At 41.1% G+C, this 18889-nt stretch overlaps 2 protein-coding genes across 2 annotated transcripts in view; one reads left to right on the top strand and one right to left on the bottom strand.

Annotated features, from left to right (window-relative positions):
• The window catches only part of LOC146612739 (uncharacterized), a 485503-nt gene that overhangs the window by 11345 nt on the left and 455269 nt on the right, over nucleotides 1–18889 (bottom strand). Inside the window, exons 3-4 of the mRNA XM_085377607.1 lie at nucleotides 7186–7381; nucleotides 2641–2766 (exon numbers count right to left, since the gene is read on the bottom strand). Coding sequence (XP_085233733.1) covers nucleotides 2641–2766; nucleotides 7186–7381 — 322 coding nt within the window. The remainder of the gene's footprint in view (nucleotides 1–2640; nucleotides 2767–7185; nucleotides 7382–18889) is intronic.
• Nucleotides 10884–18889, top strand: part of LOC146612740 (T cell receptor alpha chain MC.7.G5) — a 77273-nt gene continuing 69267 nt past the window's right edge. Inside the window, exons 1-2 of the mRNA XM_085377491.1 lie at nucleotides 10884–10974; nucleotides 11096–11409. Coding sequence (XP_085233617.1) covers nucleotides 10932–10974; nucleotides 11096–11409 — 357 coding nt within the window. The 5' untranslated portion in view covers nucleotides 10884–10931. The remainder of the gene's footprint in view (nucleotides 10975–11095; nucleotides 11410–18889) is intronic.

Consider the following 18889-nt stretch of genomic DNA (forward strand, 5'->3'; position numbering starts at 1 on the left):
TTTGGTCGCAAAATGTGTCTTGTTCTAGTCCGGAATAAATGTGAACCCGTGATTACACGGCCGTTCCAGTGTTATTTCCGTGGCTATGCGGGGGCCCTCACCTCCCCAAGTCACCACCTCGGCACCCGGACAACGCCGGTCCTGGCCACGCGTCCACGGACAGGAGGGTCGCCACTCCTAGGGCAAAATGTTCCACAGGTACACTAGGCATCAACCTTTGATCCTAAAATGTGTATTTGCTCTAATGTCCTCCTAATCAAACACACCAACCGTCACTGTCACTGTGTTCACGCTTCACACTCCACACAAAAACACACTCAGAGCGCGCCTCACTCACACTCTCACTCAGTGCGCGCTTCACCCACAAGACAGCACCCAGAGCGCGCCTCGCAGCTTCACACACACACTCTCACCCAGAGCGCGCTTTCACACTCACACACACAACACTTTTCCTCAGCGGGAATTTTACACAGAAACCTCTGAGCTCAACTATTAGATCTTCTTAAAGCACACTGCACCATAGACCAAAATACCCCTTTCTCTGCGCTTATGACCGCCACCACGGGGCAAAGTCGCATCATAAAAGTGATGCTTGCATCCCCGAAGTTATACCCGACATCATAAACCAGGTTTTGCTCTATGTACTTCTTGGCAAGTAAAATTTTACTTTGTTTTATGACCGCAGCCCTTAAAAAAAAAACTCGACTGACGCCACAAACCACCGTCAAACCTCTGTTCAATGTACTAAAACTAGCACCAACCACTACTGCACTTCACGGCCGCACCACCGGAACACGGCCATATCATAAACCAAACCTACGGACGTGTTTCGCTCTCGCGTTGCCAGCGTTCAACCGCACCGTGAAGCCAGCATCTGCTTTTCCTTAAATCAACTTCTATTTCATAGCCGGCAAGAGCCAGGACGTAACAGACACCATAAACAACTCCAAACCTCGACTTCAATGTACTGAACTAATGGCCGCGTCTTCAGAAGAAATTCTAACGTATTATTGCTACAGAAGCCAGTATTAGACAAAATTTAATGTGGAAGGTAAAGTGGCTGCAACTAGCTCAACGTAGTATCTTATTAGTTTCTCGGTAGAAGCAGTTTATTTAACACACTGGAATTCAGCCTCAACTTATGTTGTTAGTATCTTGCGCCAAAAACCAGACACCGACAAATTTACTGTGAAAATACATGTGACTCAGCGAACAGATTAATTTGGAAAGCCCAATATGCACATTTGGTATTTATAATACAACAGGCTGTGCTTACCTTTCTGTTTTAGGCCGGCCTTCTGTTCACTTTGCCCCACGATCTCACCAAAGGCCAAATCTACACCTCAGCACACCAAAGATCCGGGTCACACGGCACCAAGTTGTTGAAAACACGCAGTTCTTTGAATCTTTGGGCTGAAGGAAGGACAATACTCGGTGTATAAATGCTCAATCAACAATCATTTATTTCCATACAATTCAACAGTCAGAGCATTACAACGTCCGGACGGGAGAGATGCTACCAGAGGGTCAGGCACATGTCTCAAAATGGTGACGGGTTGCTCAGCTTTTTATAGTCTCTAGTGGCCCCCAGCTAGTCGTAAAAGCCAAAACATCACATTTTTTCTCTGTTACAGCGCCTGAGTTATGACCTCGGCAGTTGTTTCTCTGCTTTCTGTAAGGTGGGGGTGTGGAATGTGGTCTGTCTATCTCCCCTGTCTTTAGACACAGAGTCTCCTGCTTACAACCTTCTCTTCATGATTCAACAATTAAGCATGTCAAGAAAACAGTGTAACACATTCCCAGCAGATCAAGGATGCACCTTTATCTAATGAACTAATATGTGAATATGTTCTGTTAACTCAAAAGTATAATGAGAACTAAACTACATACAGATCACACACTCTATTTTAAAGGGTATAATATGATCTACAACAATATCATAATTCAACTATTTTGATTACATCTATAAGGTAACATATAGTAACAGAATAATATCACAAAAGACAAATATCATCTGATTTGGTTTATTACACAATTTGAAGCATAAAAGAAATAAAAAGGATGCAAAGACAGATAAAATCAGACTGTAGTCGTGTGACTGCTGAACGCGCAGCTTTTCCTGTTTCACTGCTTTAAATGAAGCCTTTACTCCGTTTCACAGAATAGCGCTCCCATCACTTAACTGTTCTTGAGTTTGAGAGTTTCTGCTGTACGAGCATCTTGTGCTAGGACAGACAGAAAGTTGCCATGGAAACAGTCCACCTTTCACATGGATTTCTCCTTTTTCCGTGTTTCACATGAATCCGGCTTCTCGCCTGTGTGGGCTCTCACGTGGACGCTCAGGTGAGAGCGAGACAAAATTCACCTGTGTGGATTCTGTCCTTCCCACAACCATCACAGTTTACAGGCTTTTCACCCGTGTCAGAGTTACACCGACTCTCTGATGGGGGGGAACCTCCTGCTGTCACTTCTGTTTCTAATTTTCCCGAGTCTGCACTCCTGCCTCCTTCCAGATGCTGACTCTCAGCTTCAGCAGAGCTGTGACAGAGGAGCTGCTCCTCGTCTCCTCCTGGTTCACTGTGCTCTCCTTCCTCAGCAGCAGTCACCATGAAGGTGTCCGTCTCCTCCTTCAGTCCCAGCTGCTCTCCCTCCTGACTGCTGCACAGTTCCTCCTGTTCCTCTTTAATCTGTGGAGCTTCTGATTCCTCCTGGTCCACACTGGAGCTCCTCTCCTGGTTAGTGAGGGCACACGCTGCTGTGGGACGTCTGGAGGAACAAAGAGAGAGGAGACAAAGGTTACTTATGTAAGCAAAAAATAGATCCAAAAACTCAGAGCAGAGTCCAGTTCTGACACTCAGCCAGTGTGTGTGATTCAGCAGGCTCTCGGTGTTGGGTTAAAGGGTCACTCTTATATATTTACAGTTAAAACCATTATCAGCATTATGAGTTTATAAGCACATTTAAAAACAACACAGGTTGAACAAAGTGCTGCACAAACTAAAGCGAACACACACAAAGAGAACAAAACAGAGTCCCAGTTAGAAGCTGCTGAGTAAAGATGTGTTTCAGACAGAGTTTAAAAATGTGGAGTGTTGGAGAGACGCTAACTGAAGAGGCAGACTGTTCCAAAGTTTAGGCACAGCAATCGTAAAGTCTCGTCTCCTCTGAGGTTCAGGCTGCTGCTAGGAACAATCAGAAGCAACTTATCAGCGGACCTGAGAGTTCTGTTTGGAGTATTTTCAGTTAGAAGATCAGAGAGGGACAAGGAGGCCAATCCATTTAAAAACAAGCAATAAAATCTTAAATCAATTCTACAACTACAGGAAGCCAGTGTAAACGAGCCAAGACTGGGAAATATGGTCGTTGTTGAGTCTGTGTTTCCACAGGCCCCGCTAGTTTAGAGACTTATTCCTCATGAAGAACAAATCAAAACAGAACATCTTCAACTGGTCTTTAACTCGCTAACGAGGGAAGCCTTGGTCAGAACCAGGCGGTGGAGCATAATGCTCATCACCTGTCTCTAGCCCAAATCCTTCAAAGAGCAGCTCTCCTCGCAGCTATTTATTGACACAATAGTTTACACAAGATCCTCTGTTATGGATTCAAATATTGGGGATGGAGACAGGAGGAAAAACCACAATAACAACACTGGTCCGGTCGGGTTCAGTCAAACAATGATTTTAATGATCACACGCGTGGGAGATGGACACTGTATGCAGACAGCCTCAGATCTCAAAATGGTGGAGCATTGCTCAAACTCTTATAGTCTCTAGTAGCCCCCACCTAATCATAAAAGCCTAAACATTCACATTCCTTCTCTCACGGCGCCTAAGCTACGACCTTGGCTCCCTCTTTATCTGCTCTTGCTGAGATGGAGCGGGAAGCTCCAGCATGTTCTGTTCTCTTCTAATCAGACAAATAAGGCGATGACTTTCTGCGAACAGTATTTCTTATAACTCAGCAGTATAATGCATCATAAAACAACATCATTCATTCACAATAAATCAGCAGTCTAATGTAATGTAAATCAGTCTAACAAATGCAATAGTTATCAGCTTCTTCTAATTCAGGAGAATAATGCAAACTAAAACTACATAATAATTCACAATCTTTAATTAGGGGTCTAACATGGCATAAAATACTATTATAATCCCACACCTCCCACCCTAAAACCCCCAAATGGATCTAGGACAAGGCACTATGTGTGTGTCCTTCTGATCACCAAAAGGATCATAAAAGCAGGAAGCTTACAACACAAGAAAAAGATCTTTCAGATAGAATGTATCTGCAATAAAACCTCCCCCAGCACCGAGTGGCTGGAGAGGTGGTCAGAGACAAAGGAATGTCTTTGATCTTATAGTTTGAACTTAGACAAATTTAAGAAACACAATGACAACATTCAACAATTTGACGTAACAGTCGTGTTTACGAGTGCCTGTGAGGAGTCGAGCTGCAGCATCCTGAACTAGCTGCAGATGAGACAGCAGAGCTGATACCAGAATAAAGACTGTTGCAGCCGTCAAGCCTGGATGAAATGCATGCATGGATCACTTTCTCAAAGTCAGCTGATGACATGATGTTCATAATTTTTCCAAAGGCCCTGAGCTGGAAGGAGCTGGCTCTTACAACAGAATTTATTTGTTTGTCAAATGAAAAACTGCCATCAAAGAGAGTTCTGGACTTTTCCAGAGCGCCAAGGTCAACCTTAAGAGAAGAACGAGGGTCAGAAGGTCTAAATAGTACGATCTCAGTATTTTGACCGTTTACATTCAAAATATGTAATGCCAACTATGATTTCATGTCATCAAGGCAGTCCAGCAATTTTTAAAGAGTCTGTAGATTTTTTTTAAAAAGGAAAGTAGATTTGAGATTCATCGGCGTAACAGTGAAACGACAGTCAGTCAGTCGGTGCTCTGTCTTTGTGTCGTCACAGTTCACGGTGCTAATGTGGGCTACACGTCTGTGCTTCATGCCTCAGATGGAACTATCACAGTGTAAGAGAGAGATTCTCCGTGCAGTAAATGTAACACATGACTGGGTCCATGACACAACTGTGTTACAGAAGTCGAATGTTAACTTTAACTGGAAACCAGCCTGGAGACCTGAGACCTGCTGTCAGTCTGCTACAAACAGAGTGAACTGAAGACGCTGAGTCACATCAAACATCAGAACGAAGTCAGAGAAACCACATCACTGACTCGTGTGTACAACTCACACTGACACACACTTCAATGCTACAAACACTTTAGAATCAAAGAAATCACATGAAAGTCATCGATGTTGGTGGCAACATGACGGCTGTGTGGTCTGGACTGAGCTCGATAAAAGAAAACTATGAGTATGTAAAACATTTATATTCTACACTAGGGCTGGGCCATATTATACCGTTCACGGTAATACCGGTATAATGTTAGGCAACGATAGGAAAATGAAATATCGTGATAGAATATGAGTAAAACGCGCATGCGCAGTGCCTTTGTTTTCATACGCACATGGCCGATTGTTGAGTGAAACAGATGAACCAGAATTGGTTTGTAAAAATGGTGCAACTTCAGTGATGTGGAACTGGTTTGGTGTTTGTCCGTCAGATACACGACAAAGCACATTTTTTTCCAGAACATGCAAGCGGCCGTCGTTATTGTCGTATTTGTCGGACTAAGATGCTCTTAAATCTGGGAGTAATCTGGGTCCTAAACTCTGTATGCTTCAGGTCAAACGAACACTGCAGCATCACTGAGAGTTAAAAACTCTCTCAATTCTTTCATCTTTAATAAAACGATCAGCATTGCTGCTTTACCAGGTGTAACTATGAAGTTTAACTTCCAGGCATCCATGAAAACAAAATTTATTACATTTAACGGAGTTAGAAGTTAGCAGGAAGCTAGCGGAAGTTAGCTCGCTAGTTTCGCTAGTTACCTAAGCATGATATAGCATGTTCTGACTGAGAGATTTCTGAAAAAAACCAAACGTACAGCTCTGCTATCACTTCCAACATAAATGAAGACAGGAAACTAAACAGCAGTGACGTTTGTAGGGTTACTGAAGTTGGGCTAGCTGCTATATAATGATGTGCTACGTGATCGCTAGCGACACAGCTACGTTAGCATAACATAAACAGTGAAGCTGGAGGACGAACACTAACACTTTTCCACTTATAAAAGTTAACGTGAAGGTTCTTCATGGTTAGAGACAAATGCAATCTCATGGCAGGATGCTGTAAACGGACCAAACTTCAGTCAGGAGAACAACTGAGATAATCCATCCACAATACGAGGTCAGTCATTCATATACTGCAACAACATGGGAATAGAGCAGCTGCCAGAGAATTCAACATTAATGAATCAATGGTACAGAAGTGGAGGAAGCAAGAAGAATGAGTTTAATAAAGTTTGATTTATCTGACTGCTTTGTTTCCTTTAATGTGCCTTATAATCCCGTGCACCTTATGGTCCGAAAAATGCGTACTGCACACTGCAGTTTAATGTTGCAAAGCACCTCTTTTTAACTTCAGTGGATATTAAACATGGTTATGCTCAGGATATGTCAGCCCATTTCTACTGGAAATGCCTTTTGGTTAAACTTTCAGCAAGGAATTTGCATTTGCACTGTTACATTTTTATAAAGCTTTAATGTACATAAAAACCAGCTTCTTGTTTAAGTGAAAATAAATGGAAGGTTGTCTTTTTGCACTAGTAATGTTGTGGAGTTGTATTTTGTCTCGCATCAATTATATCGTCGGTTATATCGTTATCGCAAATTTTCAAATATATATCGTGATAAATATTTTTGGCCATATCGCCCTGCTCTATTCTACACTTTAATAAATAATATATATGTATTTATAGTTACAAAGTGAGCTTTGTTTTAATGACACTGGCAAAAGCGCTCGTCCAGGATTCTGAATGTTTCACAGTGAGCGAGGAGGCCGTCACACTGGACCTGCTGCAGCCCCTCAGCTCATCCTGAAACATGATGTTTTAGCTCCTTTATCCTTTAATCCAACTTCACTGTGATTGGCCACCTTTTGAAAACAGCAGGTCTGAAGCGCAGGTGGGGCTGCTGTGCACTTTAGACGACCCTATCAGGGCTATCTGCTCGCTCTGATCATGCTGTTCTGATCTGTTCATGCGGAGTTCATTCAAACCAGCAGAGAATCACACACTGCTGCTGCATGCTGGGCGATACCTGTGTGTTCATCGTTGGTGCTGCACTCAAACTCCATAAAGGTATCCGTCTCCTCCTTCAGTCCCAGCTGCTCTCCCTCCTGACTGCTGCACAGTTCCTCCTGTTCCTCTTTAATCTGTGGAGCTTCTGGTTCCTCCTGCTCCACACTGGAGCTCCTCTCCTGGTTCCAGAGCTGCTGCTCAGGGAGAACCTCCTCCTCCGCACAGACACGCTGCTGACAGAAGTACTTATTTTTATTCGAAATAAGTACCACGTGGAACCTTCAGAGGCTCACACACCCTCCGTGCCTTTAAATAAATGTGTGTGTTGAGCAGCTGCTCAGTCTGATTGTAGAGCAGCGTCCACAGAAATGTGCGCTGTTAGCTTACCGATGAACTGTGCGATCACTGCGGAACGTTTCTGTTATTATAGACATTTATGTGAATTTACCTTCAGCTGTGCTGTAAGCTCAGACCTGCTCTGTGAGGCTCCTCATCACCAGAGTCTTCCTCAGACTCCATCATCTCCTCCTCTTCCTCGCTGATAAACTCTCTGAGACGCTGAACAGCAGACATGTTACTCCAACAGCTAGCTGCTAGCAGGAGGAAAGCTAACGGTACTTCTGCTTTTTCTTTGTTTACTTCCGCCCGGTGTCACAGTGAAGTTCCGGCGAAGTAGAACCGTTAACATGAATTTCCGCTGGAAACATTTCCAGGTCGGACTGAATATTTACTCCTGAATCATAAACATGATCATCAATCATCAATGTTCACTTCAGTGAGTAAGACACACATTCACACAGTATTTTAAAGTGAAAACAAATTGCAACGATTTAATCTTAATAACTCCAGAACACAGAAAACACTCAATGCTTGACAATAGCCCAACGCCCAGTGGCAGGTTCATGCCACAGCAGCCAGAAAGCATGAATCCAGCTGTGCCAGTCAGTCTTTATTTACTAAGTACAAGACGAAATCCAAAAGTATGAAACACAAAGGAAAAAAAACACTGGAGGTTTCTGAGTTTGTGCTGAAAGCTGTAACATGTGTTGAGGTTTGGTTTTGGTGTTTGTAACATGCAGAGATATGAGAGGAGGAAGAGGCTGAAGGAGGAGCAACACTGTCACAGAGCAGAAAAGGACTCCCACTGTCAGATACATTCAATATGTGAAGCATACAGAACAGATAGTGTGTGGAAGATGCTGTCACTGCATTACTGGCTCATGTTTCCTTTGTTTGTGATCACACTAACAGGTCGGTTAAAGCAGGAAGAAGAAATGTCTTTAAAGGATCTGTTTGCTAGAAATCACTGGAACAGGCGCTCACAGTTTAACATCGTCTTTAACAACATTTATCTCTTCCTTTAGGTGTCAGCTGTGATCAACTCACTGCAGTCAAGGATGAAGAGTCCACTGTAGAAGGAAACACTCTCACTCTGTCCTACAGATTATCCAGAGATATTATAATTAATGATTATTTCTTCTGGTATCGACAATATCCAGGAAAACCTCCAGAGTTCCTGATCCACATATCAGGGATGAATATTTCAAGACCGTCAGAGTTTCTGAAATCAGCTGCAAGATTCTCCACAAAACTGTCTGGAAAAAAGCGTCTGGATCTTCAGATCTCCTCTGCTGCAGTGTCTGACTCTGCTGTGTACTACTGTGCTGTGAGGCCCACAGTGACAGGAAACAGCAAAACTCTGTACAAAAACCTTTGGAGCAAAGACAACAGAATACTCCACAACATCCACTAGAGGGAGCCACACACTGTTAAACTGCTCTGGATTGTGAGGAAACATAAGAGTCTTTGTAGTTTGAATGAAATTGAAAAATGTTTGAAGGATAAAACAACAGTAAGTCTTTAACATAATCAGTTCTTGTGGCCTCAGCAACAATGTTCTCACCTCGTCCTCTGGTATAATGCATGAACATCAGCCTCTGGTTTAAAGTCAGGAGCAGCAGCACCGACACTGCAAAGCAGAGCCCTGAAGGAGCGAAGCAGCAGAGTCCTTACAAACCCACAGTAACACCCACACACACAGACAGCGACTCAGTTTGCACCTCATTTCTGTCACACTGAAGCCCTGCAGACACCTGAAGGCAGCAGGACACATGTTGATGAATGTGTGGACAGAGCGCTCTGACATGACGCATGAACCCCTCTGTGGTTCGCCTCATTAAACCCCTGCAGATGACGCCAGGCTGCTTCAAAGCCCGTCTGCACAAAGAGCAGCAGCTCATCTGTACACAAAGCAAACACACCTGCTGAAGCTCACAGTCTCAGTTATTCTATTTATTTTAATATTTTCTTTAGTCCGTGCTGCACTGCTACACCTGATGTGGGTTCCCCACCTGTAGAGCTGCCAACTGTCCCGTTTAGTGACCTGCAACGTCACATACAGTGCATATTTACACTGTGGTCCTGGGTTGCTGTCTCAGTGTTTTGAGTTTATTGTTATTATTTTCTAGTTTCTTCTGTTTCGAATTAGTTCTTAGGGTTTGAGTCTTTAGTGTTTCTGTCGTCCCTACCTGTGTCCTCTCCGGTGTCCTGTTCGTGTCTCTGAGATTATGTTTGTAAAACAGTCTGTGCATTTCCTGTTTTGCTTTGTTCAGCTGTGCTCCCCTCCTGTGTGTCACTCCCTCATTGCCTTGTGTGTATTTATAGTGTGTCTGCCTCTGTTTGTCGTCGCTCCGTCTGTGTGTTTGGTCCTCGCATCTCTCTGCTCTCCTTTCCCTGCATGGCTTCATGTTTTCAGCTTTGTTTATTAATGTTCCCAGTTTAGGCTTTAGTTGCTCCCTGCTCCTTATTTCCTGTTTTTGTACTTTACTTTCATTACAAATAAACACTCACTCGCACCCCAGCCAGTGCCTGCATTGTGGATCCTTTTCTCATTACACCACACGACTGCAGCCCCAGCTGTGACAAACACTAAGCTCAGCTGGTTGCGTGTTGTGCGTCTGTCCCTTATTTATAAGGGGAGGTTGTGGCTCACGTGGTAGAGCAGATCAGCTACTAGTTCGATATCCTTGGGCAAGATACTAACCCCAAATTGCCCTCCCATGCATCCATTGGAGTGTCAGTGTTTATTAGTTTGCACTTGAGTTTAGAAGTGCTTGTATGAGTGGGTGTGAATGAGGCGTGTTGTATACAGCGCTTTGAGAAAAGCGCTGTATAAGAATCAGTCCATATTTGATGGTTAACCCACCTGCCAAATCTCACTTTATCCCCAGGATAGAATCAGCCACATGTGGCAGCTGGTTTATTAACTCTGAGTCCTGGTGCTGCTACAGTCGACTGCTTTAACTTTTATGGTTTACTTTTGTTCTTTTCACTTATTGTTTCACTGCAGCTCCTCTGTTCTTTCTTTGCTCTGTGTTAAAGAAAAATACAGCTTCATAAATCCAAATCATTTAAACCGTGATCAAAGCTTTTCAAGTCTCACTTTAAGCATGAGAAGCATTAAGCAGCTCAGTGATGGAGAACATTTGGCTCGTTGTGTTTGCACACAGTGCAAAGTGCTCCATCCTCCCTCCTCACAGTGATTCAAATGCTGCTAACAGTCTGTGAACCAGGAGGAAGAGGAAGTGAGAGAAGTCAGACTCAAAGAGGAGACAGAGGGCGACATCATCCAGTAGGCGGGGCTCTCCTTCTGCACTGTGTTCAACCATTGTGTCAATAATAAGTGCTGCTGTGAAGAGAACAATTCTCAGACTGAATGTTGAACATCAGCTAGTTTCTCCTGTTGATTTAAACCTTGTTGTACAGATGGAACATTGGCTGTGGATTATTCTTGCTGCTCTTTTCTTTGGTGAGATACAAACATCAACATGTTTCCTCTGCTTAAATAAATGTGTGAGTCTGATTAATGGTGAGTTTTTAATCATGTTTATTGATCCATCTCTTCCTCTGCATGTTCTGTTCTTCCTCAGAGTGTAAAGGAGAAGACAAAGTGATCCAGGAACAAGGAGATGTCATTGCTGCTGAAGGAGACACAGTTACACTTTACTGCAAATACGAAACAACTTCTGCATTTCCATATTTGTTCTGGTACAAACAAGAAATAAACAACTTTCCAAAGTATGTTTTAAGACGTGACACTACAGGAACAGAAGATAATGATCAGGAGTTTCCAAAAGACAGATTTGATGCTAAAATCAACAAAGCAGAAAAGTCAGCTCCTCTGAAGATCCAGAAGCTTCAGCTGTCTGACTCTGCTGTGTACTACTGTGCTGTGAGGCCCACAGTGACAGGAAACAGCAAAACTCTGTACAAAAACCTTTGGAGCAAAGACAACAGAATACTCCACAACATCCACTAGAGGGAGCCACACACTGTTAAACCTCTGCAGTTTGTTAGGAGACAGTGTAGATTTTTCATCACGAGATACGGCTGTGTTAAATAACACAAGGTTTACACCTGCCCACTGGTAATTTGTAGCCCGTGTGTGGAACATCCACCTCAGTGGGCTCAAAATTAAAACAGTTTTATCTCGGAAACAAATGTTCAGCTGCTCCCATCACAAACCATCAGTTTAATGTGTTGCTGCTTGATCTGTGTTTCAGCAGAGGAGGAAAGAGCCTCAGATAAAATACAATTCTTCTCCTAAATGCAACTTTACATTCCAGCTGTAAATGATGGATGACTTTAAAGATCATTTTCAGTAATAATCATTCATTGTGCCAGCACACATTGTGGTACTTTATGGTGGGTTTTATGAGTTGGTGTGGAGAAGCTGCTCTCACCTGCTCCCTGATTGAGAAGTGATCCCACAGTCGTTCCATGTGTCTGAGGTTTCATGCCTTTCCTCAGACTGTGGACCTTTTGCTTGTTAGCTAATGTGTAATACATGAAAGTTCACTTTCATCTCCGGCACCTGACATCCAGAGACCTACCAAAAGTTTGATCTTTGCTATGACAGTGGAAGTTATTGTTCTAAAAACCGTTGCAGAGACGTTGGAGAAAAGCTTTCCTGCACGTCTGAACTGTTTCGTTCATTTAAAGTGAGTCCAAACCTGTTAAACCTGCTTTCAGAAACCGCAGCTGCTGTGTCGTCACTCAACTGCCACTAGAGGTCACTGTGTATCTGAAGTTTGACTAACTTGCTCCCGGAGGCTTAACTGAGGTCAGAGGTCACATTTTCATCCATCTTTGTTCAAGAGGAGTTTTTTTTTTTTTTTTTTTTAAATTAAACTTTATTTACAAACAACAGTTTAACATACAAGGCACCATCATTAATCCGATTATGTTACATCCTCGGTTGAGCATTATAGCAAAACAAACAAACAAACAAAACGAACAAAAAACCCCCCAAAAACAATAACAATAAGCACAAAGTTAAAAGAGTTAGCACAAAAATAAAGAACAGTCATTGAAGGATTCGAACCAAAGGCAAAAACTAACGTGCAAAAAAAGGGCAGTCGTGATTATAAAATAGGGAGTTTTTTGTTTTTTTTTTAACATAGGTTAAACTCTTTAAATAAAACAACAAGTTTATGGGCTTTCTTGTTATTCACAAGTTTCAGCGATTTAGCCCAGAGTCTAAAGTCATTCAGCCATCTGTTTATACATGGTTTAGCTTTAAAGTATCTGCATTTGTGAATAAAAAATTTTCCCATTAACAAAATCGTCCTAATCATCAAGTCAAAATCTGCATTCTCAGCAAGTATTCCAAATTTTATTACCGTCACCGTCAAATGTGGTAACTGAATTCTCCTGGACTGTAGCCAGCTCCACATGTCAGTCCAGAAGTGCACTGATTCACAGTTGAAAAACAAGTGATCCAGACTTTCAATATCATTTTCACAAAATGTGCAGGCGTTCACATCTAAATTAAATTTCCGTCTTAAGAATTCATTGGTTGGATAAACCTCATTAATGATTTTAAAGTGAACCTCTTTTGCTTTAGGGGAAAGAGGAAGTGAAATATACTTTTTTCTTATCGCCTTAACCTCCATGGTCTCAAATTCTTTAAGGATATAATTTCTTTTAACCGGATTAGGGAAAATTTCGTTTATCAAAATATTCCTGATCACTTTGTTTGTAAACCTGCTGTCACCAAATTCAACTCCAGCTATGCAGAGCTGCCTCAGTCCAGGAGAAATTTTAGAGTGCACAATATCTTCTTTTATCATTGATCTCAAAGGGACTGGGATGGCTTTCATCAGGGATTTATATCTCTTAACAGTACATCTTACATCAAATTTCTCACAAAACGTCTCATGCTTTAATAAGACCCCATTATCATCCATAAAATGAGCTACAGCCCAAATCCCTTTAGATCTCCATTCATCCACGTACACAGATTTCCTACACAAACGGATATACCTGTTGTTCCATATAGGGGTATTGTGAGGAGTAAAGTTATGTTTGTAGATTAATTTCCAGTAGAGAAGGACCTGCTGATGGAAAGCTGAGAGTTTAACAGGTAACGAACTGCAATCAAGGTCACAACGTAACAAAAAGTCTATTCCACCCATTTTGCCAAAAATCACACTGGGAATAATGTTCCAAAAGGAATTTTTGTTCCTAATGAAAGATCTTAACCATTTCAATTTTAGTACACCATTCATAACATCAAAGTCAATGGCATTAGCCCCACCCTCTTCATAATTCTTAATCATATCATTTTTCTTTATATAATGACATTTGTTCCTCCATATGAACCTAAAATTAAGATTATTTATAGATTGAATTAGTTTTGGAGATATGGGCAGAGAAAAGGCTGGATAGATGAGTCTGGACAGACTGTCCATGTTGGTTAGCAAAATTCTCCCAAACAGAGTTATGTCCCTTTGCAGCCACCTGTTTAAAATAGACTTACACTTTTCTATATTGGCACAGATATTCTTATTTTCAGTTGATGTCTTATCCTTGCAAATTACAATGCCCAGATACTTCACCTCTTTTTTAATCTGTATATTATCTATTGCTTGCAGGGGACACTCATGCAGAGCTAGAATTTCGCATTTATTAATATTCAGCTGTAGGCCAGAAGCTTTGGAGAAATGGTTGATCGCCTGTAAGGCTGAAGGAATCTGGTCTTCATTTTTTAGAAACAGGGTGGTATCATCTGCGAGCTGACTGATTATTATCTGTTCACCCATCACAGTTAACCCCTCAATGTGACTGTTTTTAATCAAAATAGACAACAGCTCAGCAACCATGATGAACAGAAGTGGTGAGCTGCTACATCCCTGCCGTATCCCTCTATTAACCTCAAACCTTGAACATGTACCATGTTCTAGCAAAACAGAGCTGTTGATGTCATTATATAGCATCTCTATAACATTATAAATTCCTCTTCAAAACCAAAAGACTGCAGAGTTTTTAATATGAACGTATGTTCAACTGAGTCAAAAGCTTTGTAAAAATCCAAGAACAGGATGTATCCTCTCTCTTGGATTAATTCACTGTACTCAAGGAGGTCCAAAACCAGCCTAATATTGTTATGAATTAGTCTTCCTTTCAAAAAACCTGATTGTGTTTCACTGATAATGTTTGAGATGCCTTTCTTTAGCCTCTCAGCTACAGCTCCAGACAGGATCTTATAGTCAGTGTTTAGTACAGTGATGGGTCTTAAATTGTCTAAAATTCTTTTTTCCTTGCCCGATTTAGGAATCAGGGTTATCAACCCTTGTTTCATGCTCGGCATCAGTTCTCTTTTCTCTATCGATTCCTTTAATGCATCAAACAATAAAGTTCTTAGGTCCTTCCAGAAGAATTGATAAAAATTAGTAGTGAGTCCATCTGTCCCTGGGGACTTGTTTAATGCCATTTTCATGACCACCAAATCCAGTTCCTCAATTTTAAACTCTGAATCACACAGATCTTTGAACGGCTTGTCAATACATGGGATGAGATTATGAATCTTATCAAAGAAACTATCAGAATCAGCTGCTGAATATTCTCAGGAGTACAATTTGGAATAAAAAGTGAAGACTTCCTTTTCAATCTTTCTGAAATCTTTACATTCAGTCCCATTTATCAACAAGCTTGAGATTAGATTTCTCTGCTGTCTACACTTTTCCAGCTTACTAAAATATGAAGAGTTCTTTTCACCTGCCTCAATCCATTTGGCTCTGATCTTATAAAGGCACCCTGGGCTTTCTCTAGGTAAAGATCGTCCAATTTAGATTGTAACTCCATCAATTTATTCTTCTCTTGCACGTTTAGTTTTTCTTTACTACAGCACTGAGTTATTTCACGAAGTAAATTACTTTCATATTCCCGTTTTTCCCTGTTCAGTTCTTTGCAGAATTTTATAGTGAATTCTCTGATTTTGAATTTAACAAATTCCCATTTCTGTATATTACCCACTACTGAGTCATCATTTTTTATATCTATAATTATATGTCTAATTTTATCACAAAACTTGTCCTTATTTAAAAGGCTGGCATTAAATTTCCAATATCCTCTGCTACTACGTTTCGTTCTTGTTGGTTCTAAGACAAGATCAATGAAACAGTGATCAGAAAGGGGTGCTTTGGAGATTTTAGATTGTGAAGTACACCTCAAAATGTCATCGCTCACTAACCAATAATCAAGTCTTGACCTGCTTTCTCCATTAGGTTTAAACCAAGAATAATTCTTAACTCCAGGATTCAAACTTCTCCAAATGTCTGTAAAATTATTATCACTAGAAAAGTTCTCAATAATGTTATTCTGTTGCCTCCTTCCTAAGCGAGGAGGCCATCTGTCCATCCATTCATCTGGTGTCATGTTCCAGTCTCCTCCTACTAGGATGTAATCTGTGGGGTACATAACTTTAAACTCTGAAATAACATTTGTTAGATTTTCCAATAGACTTTTATTTTGACCCTCATTATTATGTCCATAAAGATTTGTAACAATTAGAAATATACCTTCGCTCTTCAAGACTGCAGTTAACCAATGACCCTCACTATCAGCTTTATATGTTATAATCTCCCCTGGGAACTTATTAAAACAAATCGCCACACCTCCAGATCTGTTAGATCCATGACTGAAAAGAATCTTGTCTCCCCACTGATTAGCCCAAAAGGTAGCATCGGCATTCACAGAGTGAGTCTCTTGTAAAAACAGACAGTGACATTTTTGCCCCTTGCAAAATAAAAAAAGTGCCTTTCTCTTAACAATTTCCTTCAAACCCCGAACGTTTAATGAACCAAAAGAAATTTTTGAGTGAACCATAATAAGAATATGCTAAGAAAATAACTTCTTTTTTTTTAAAAAGAAAAGAAAAATATATAAATATGAGTTTAAATTGTAACACTTGTCACCAACTCAGTGACTAATAACCTTTAACTTTAAGTAGAACTCTTTTGTCCCATTAATAATATTCCACTGTATACAGTCTTACATCAAGTCTTTCATTCAACGTCAACGATCCTCCGTCCTTCGATGTATCCATGAGGACCCCGGAAAAAGGCCCGTTTCCCAGCCCGTCTGGCTTGTTCAATTTGCGGCCACAGCCGCCTCCTCTCTTCCCAGTCCTCCCGCGGCAGTACCTCAGCGAAGTGGAAACCCCCGTTCTTACAGACAGCCGAATCTTTGGTGCGACGCCAAATCTCCTCTTTCACGTGTCTTAGAGCAAACAGAATGATGATATGTCGGACCTTGTTCTCAATCTTCTTCCCAACTCTATGCACCACATCCACAGATTCTTCAAGCTTTGATATCATATCAGGTGCGATCTTGCCAAGAATTCCAATAACCAGCGATCTGACATCTTCATCTCTTTTCTCTTCTAATCCTTTAATCCGGAGGCACCACCTCATTTTGTACCTTTCTTGCTCTCTCACTCTCTCCTTGAGATCGTAGTTATCTTTGGTCAACTGCTCGTTTCGTCTCTCCAACTCTCTAACCTTTTGTTTACATTCTTTCACCTCCTCCGAGTTGAACTGAACCGCTTTGGCTAGGCTGGCTAGCATCGTACTAGCTTGCTTGCATTGCACACTCAGGTCAGCTAGCTGCTCGTCCACTCTTTTTTCAAGGTTTAGAATCGCTTTCAATATAGTAGCATTGGAGACTTCGTCACTTTCACTTATCTCTGCTGACTTAGCTTTCTTTTCTGCAGGCTTCTTACAAGGTGTAGATGGAACCGAATCGTTGCCCCGTTCCCTTTTGCTCATCACTGCTACGTCCATTGCTACGTAGTCATGATCCGTTCCTTCTCTGCGGTCTTCCTTTCCATCACATGGCGATGTTGTTTCTTGTTTTTTGAGGTCGAGTTTGAATTTAGCAGGTTTAACTATACTTGGGGCAGTCATTTTACTACTTTCGAGTGGAAACAATAACGAACACAAAGTAAATTCTGGGACAAGTTCAACGAGCTCCTAATTCGTGCGACTGCTCAACACGCCATCTTGCGCCACCCTGTTCAAGAGGAGTGAGGAGCTTCCAGAGGGAGGAGATCCAGCAGGGACAGTTTGGTGCAGAAGTCCAGGAGAAACAATCTGACATGATGCATGTTTGCATTTGAAAGCAGACGTCTCTGCTTGTTCCTAATGTTTGAACACTTTCAGCCATTTTGGGTTTTTTGTGTGAGATCACAGGTTTAGTGTGGAGAGTGATTTCCAACCAAGTGTGTTAACCTAATGTTAGATTGTCATTGATTATTATAGATCTAATTATTAAGTACACAAGTATGTTTTATTCACAATATAGCAGTGAGGACAGTACAAGGTACACTTCTATACATGAACATATAGTTTCACTTTCAGTAAACTATATTCAAATCATTATGGCTGTAATGTTTTCATGTTTCAGGTAAAACAGGACATAATATTTTGTCAAAGTAGATGTTTTTCTCCAAAACACAGTTTTTAAAAATTCTAATAAAAAATCTCCCTGCTCTCTGAAAGATGAATTAAGGATTAATCATCTATTTATAAGGAGATCTGCAGTTTATGATTCAGTGTCAACACTTTCTGTGAGGGAAGTTAAAATATGACTGACTATGACTGTTTTAGGACCAGATATTCATGTGTGATATTAGATATTCACTGAGGTTCAGCAAAATCACCAGAATAAGGAGCCGTGTGATGCACTTATTTAAACTCTTCACAAAAACTCATCTTCACAATTAAAGAATGTAGGTAATAGAAACAGTGAGAAATAAAAACTACAATCGTCACAGTTTTCATACTCATCTTTTTTCAGAGTCACTGTGGGGCCTCACTCGTGCATAAATGATGAACATTATTCGAGTCGGACCATATTTAGGGTAAAGAAACAATAACGAGCAACTAACACGTTTCCTTGTGTTTTTGTTCTGGTTGACTTTAGACTCAAGATGCAAAGATTATGTAATGATTTTTGGTCTTATCTGGAGAATTCTTATAAGTAGTAAGAGACTCATCGGCGATTAGTTGTCATATCCAGTTAATCCCACCAGGTGTCACCATACTAATAGTTATTAGTGAGAGGTTTGAACTAATAAGCAGAACAATACATTTCTATGTAAGTGTATATCCATTACATTTTCTTTGATCTATAAAACACACAACACTCACACACACACGTCAGTCTATTCACACCTACAGGCCAGTGGACACTCTTTCAATGATGAGGATGTAACATCCTGGACAGGGAGGAACGTCTGTTATGTGTAAACACAAATCTTGAGTTCATCCCTTGAATTAAGAACCTTTCTAGTGTTTCACTGAGTCGTGTGGCATCTTTAAGAGGTCTAACAAACAAAGAGCAATTCTCTGAAAATGGTCAGGCCCGAGGACGAGACTGAA

Source organism: Diplotaxodon limnothrissa, linkage group LG18, assembly GCF_057381915.1.
Source record: "Diplotaxodon limnothrissa isolate DT_005_m linkage group LG18, D_limnothrissa_male_GT1.1, whole genome shotgun sequence".
Classification (NCBI taxonomy): domain Eukaryota; kingdom Metazoa; phylum Chordata; class Actinopteri; order Cichliformes; family Cichlidae; genus Diplotaxodon; species Diplotaxodon limnothrissa.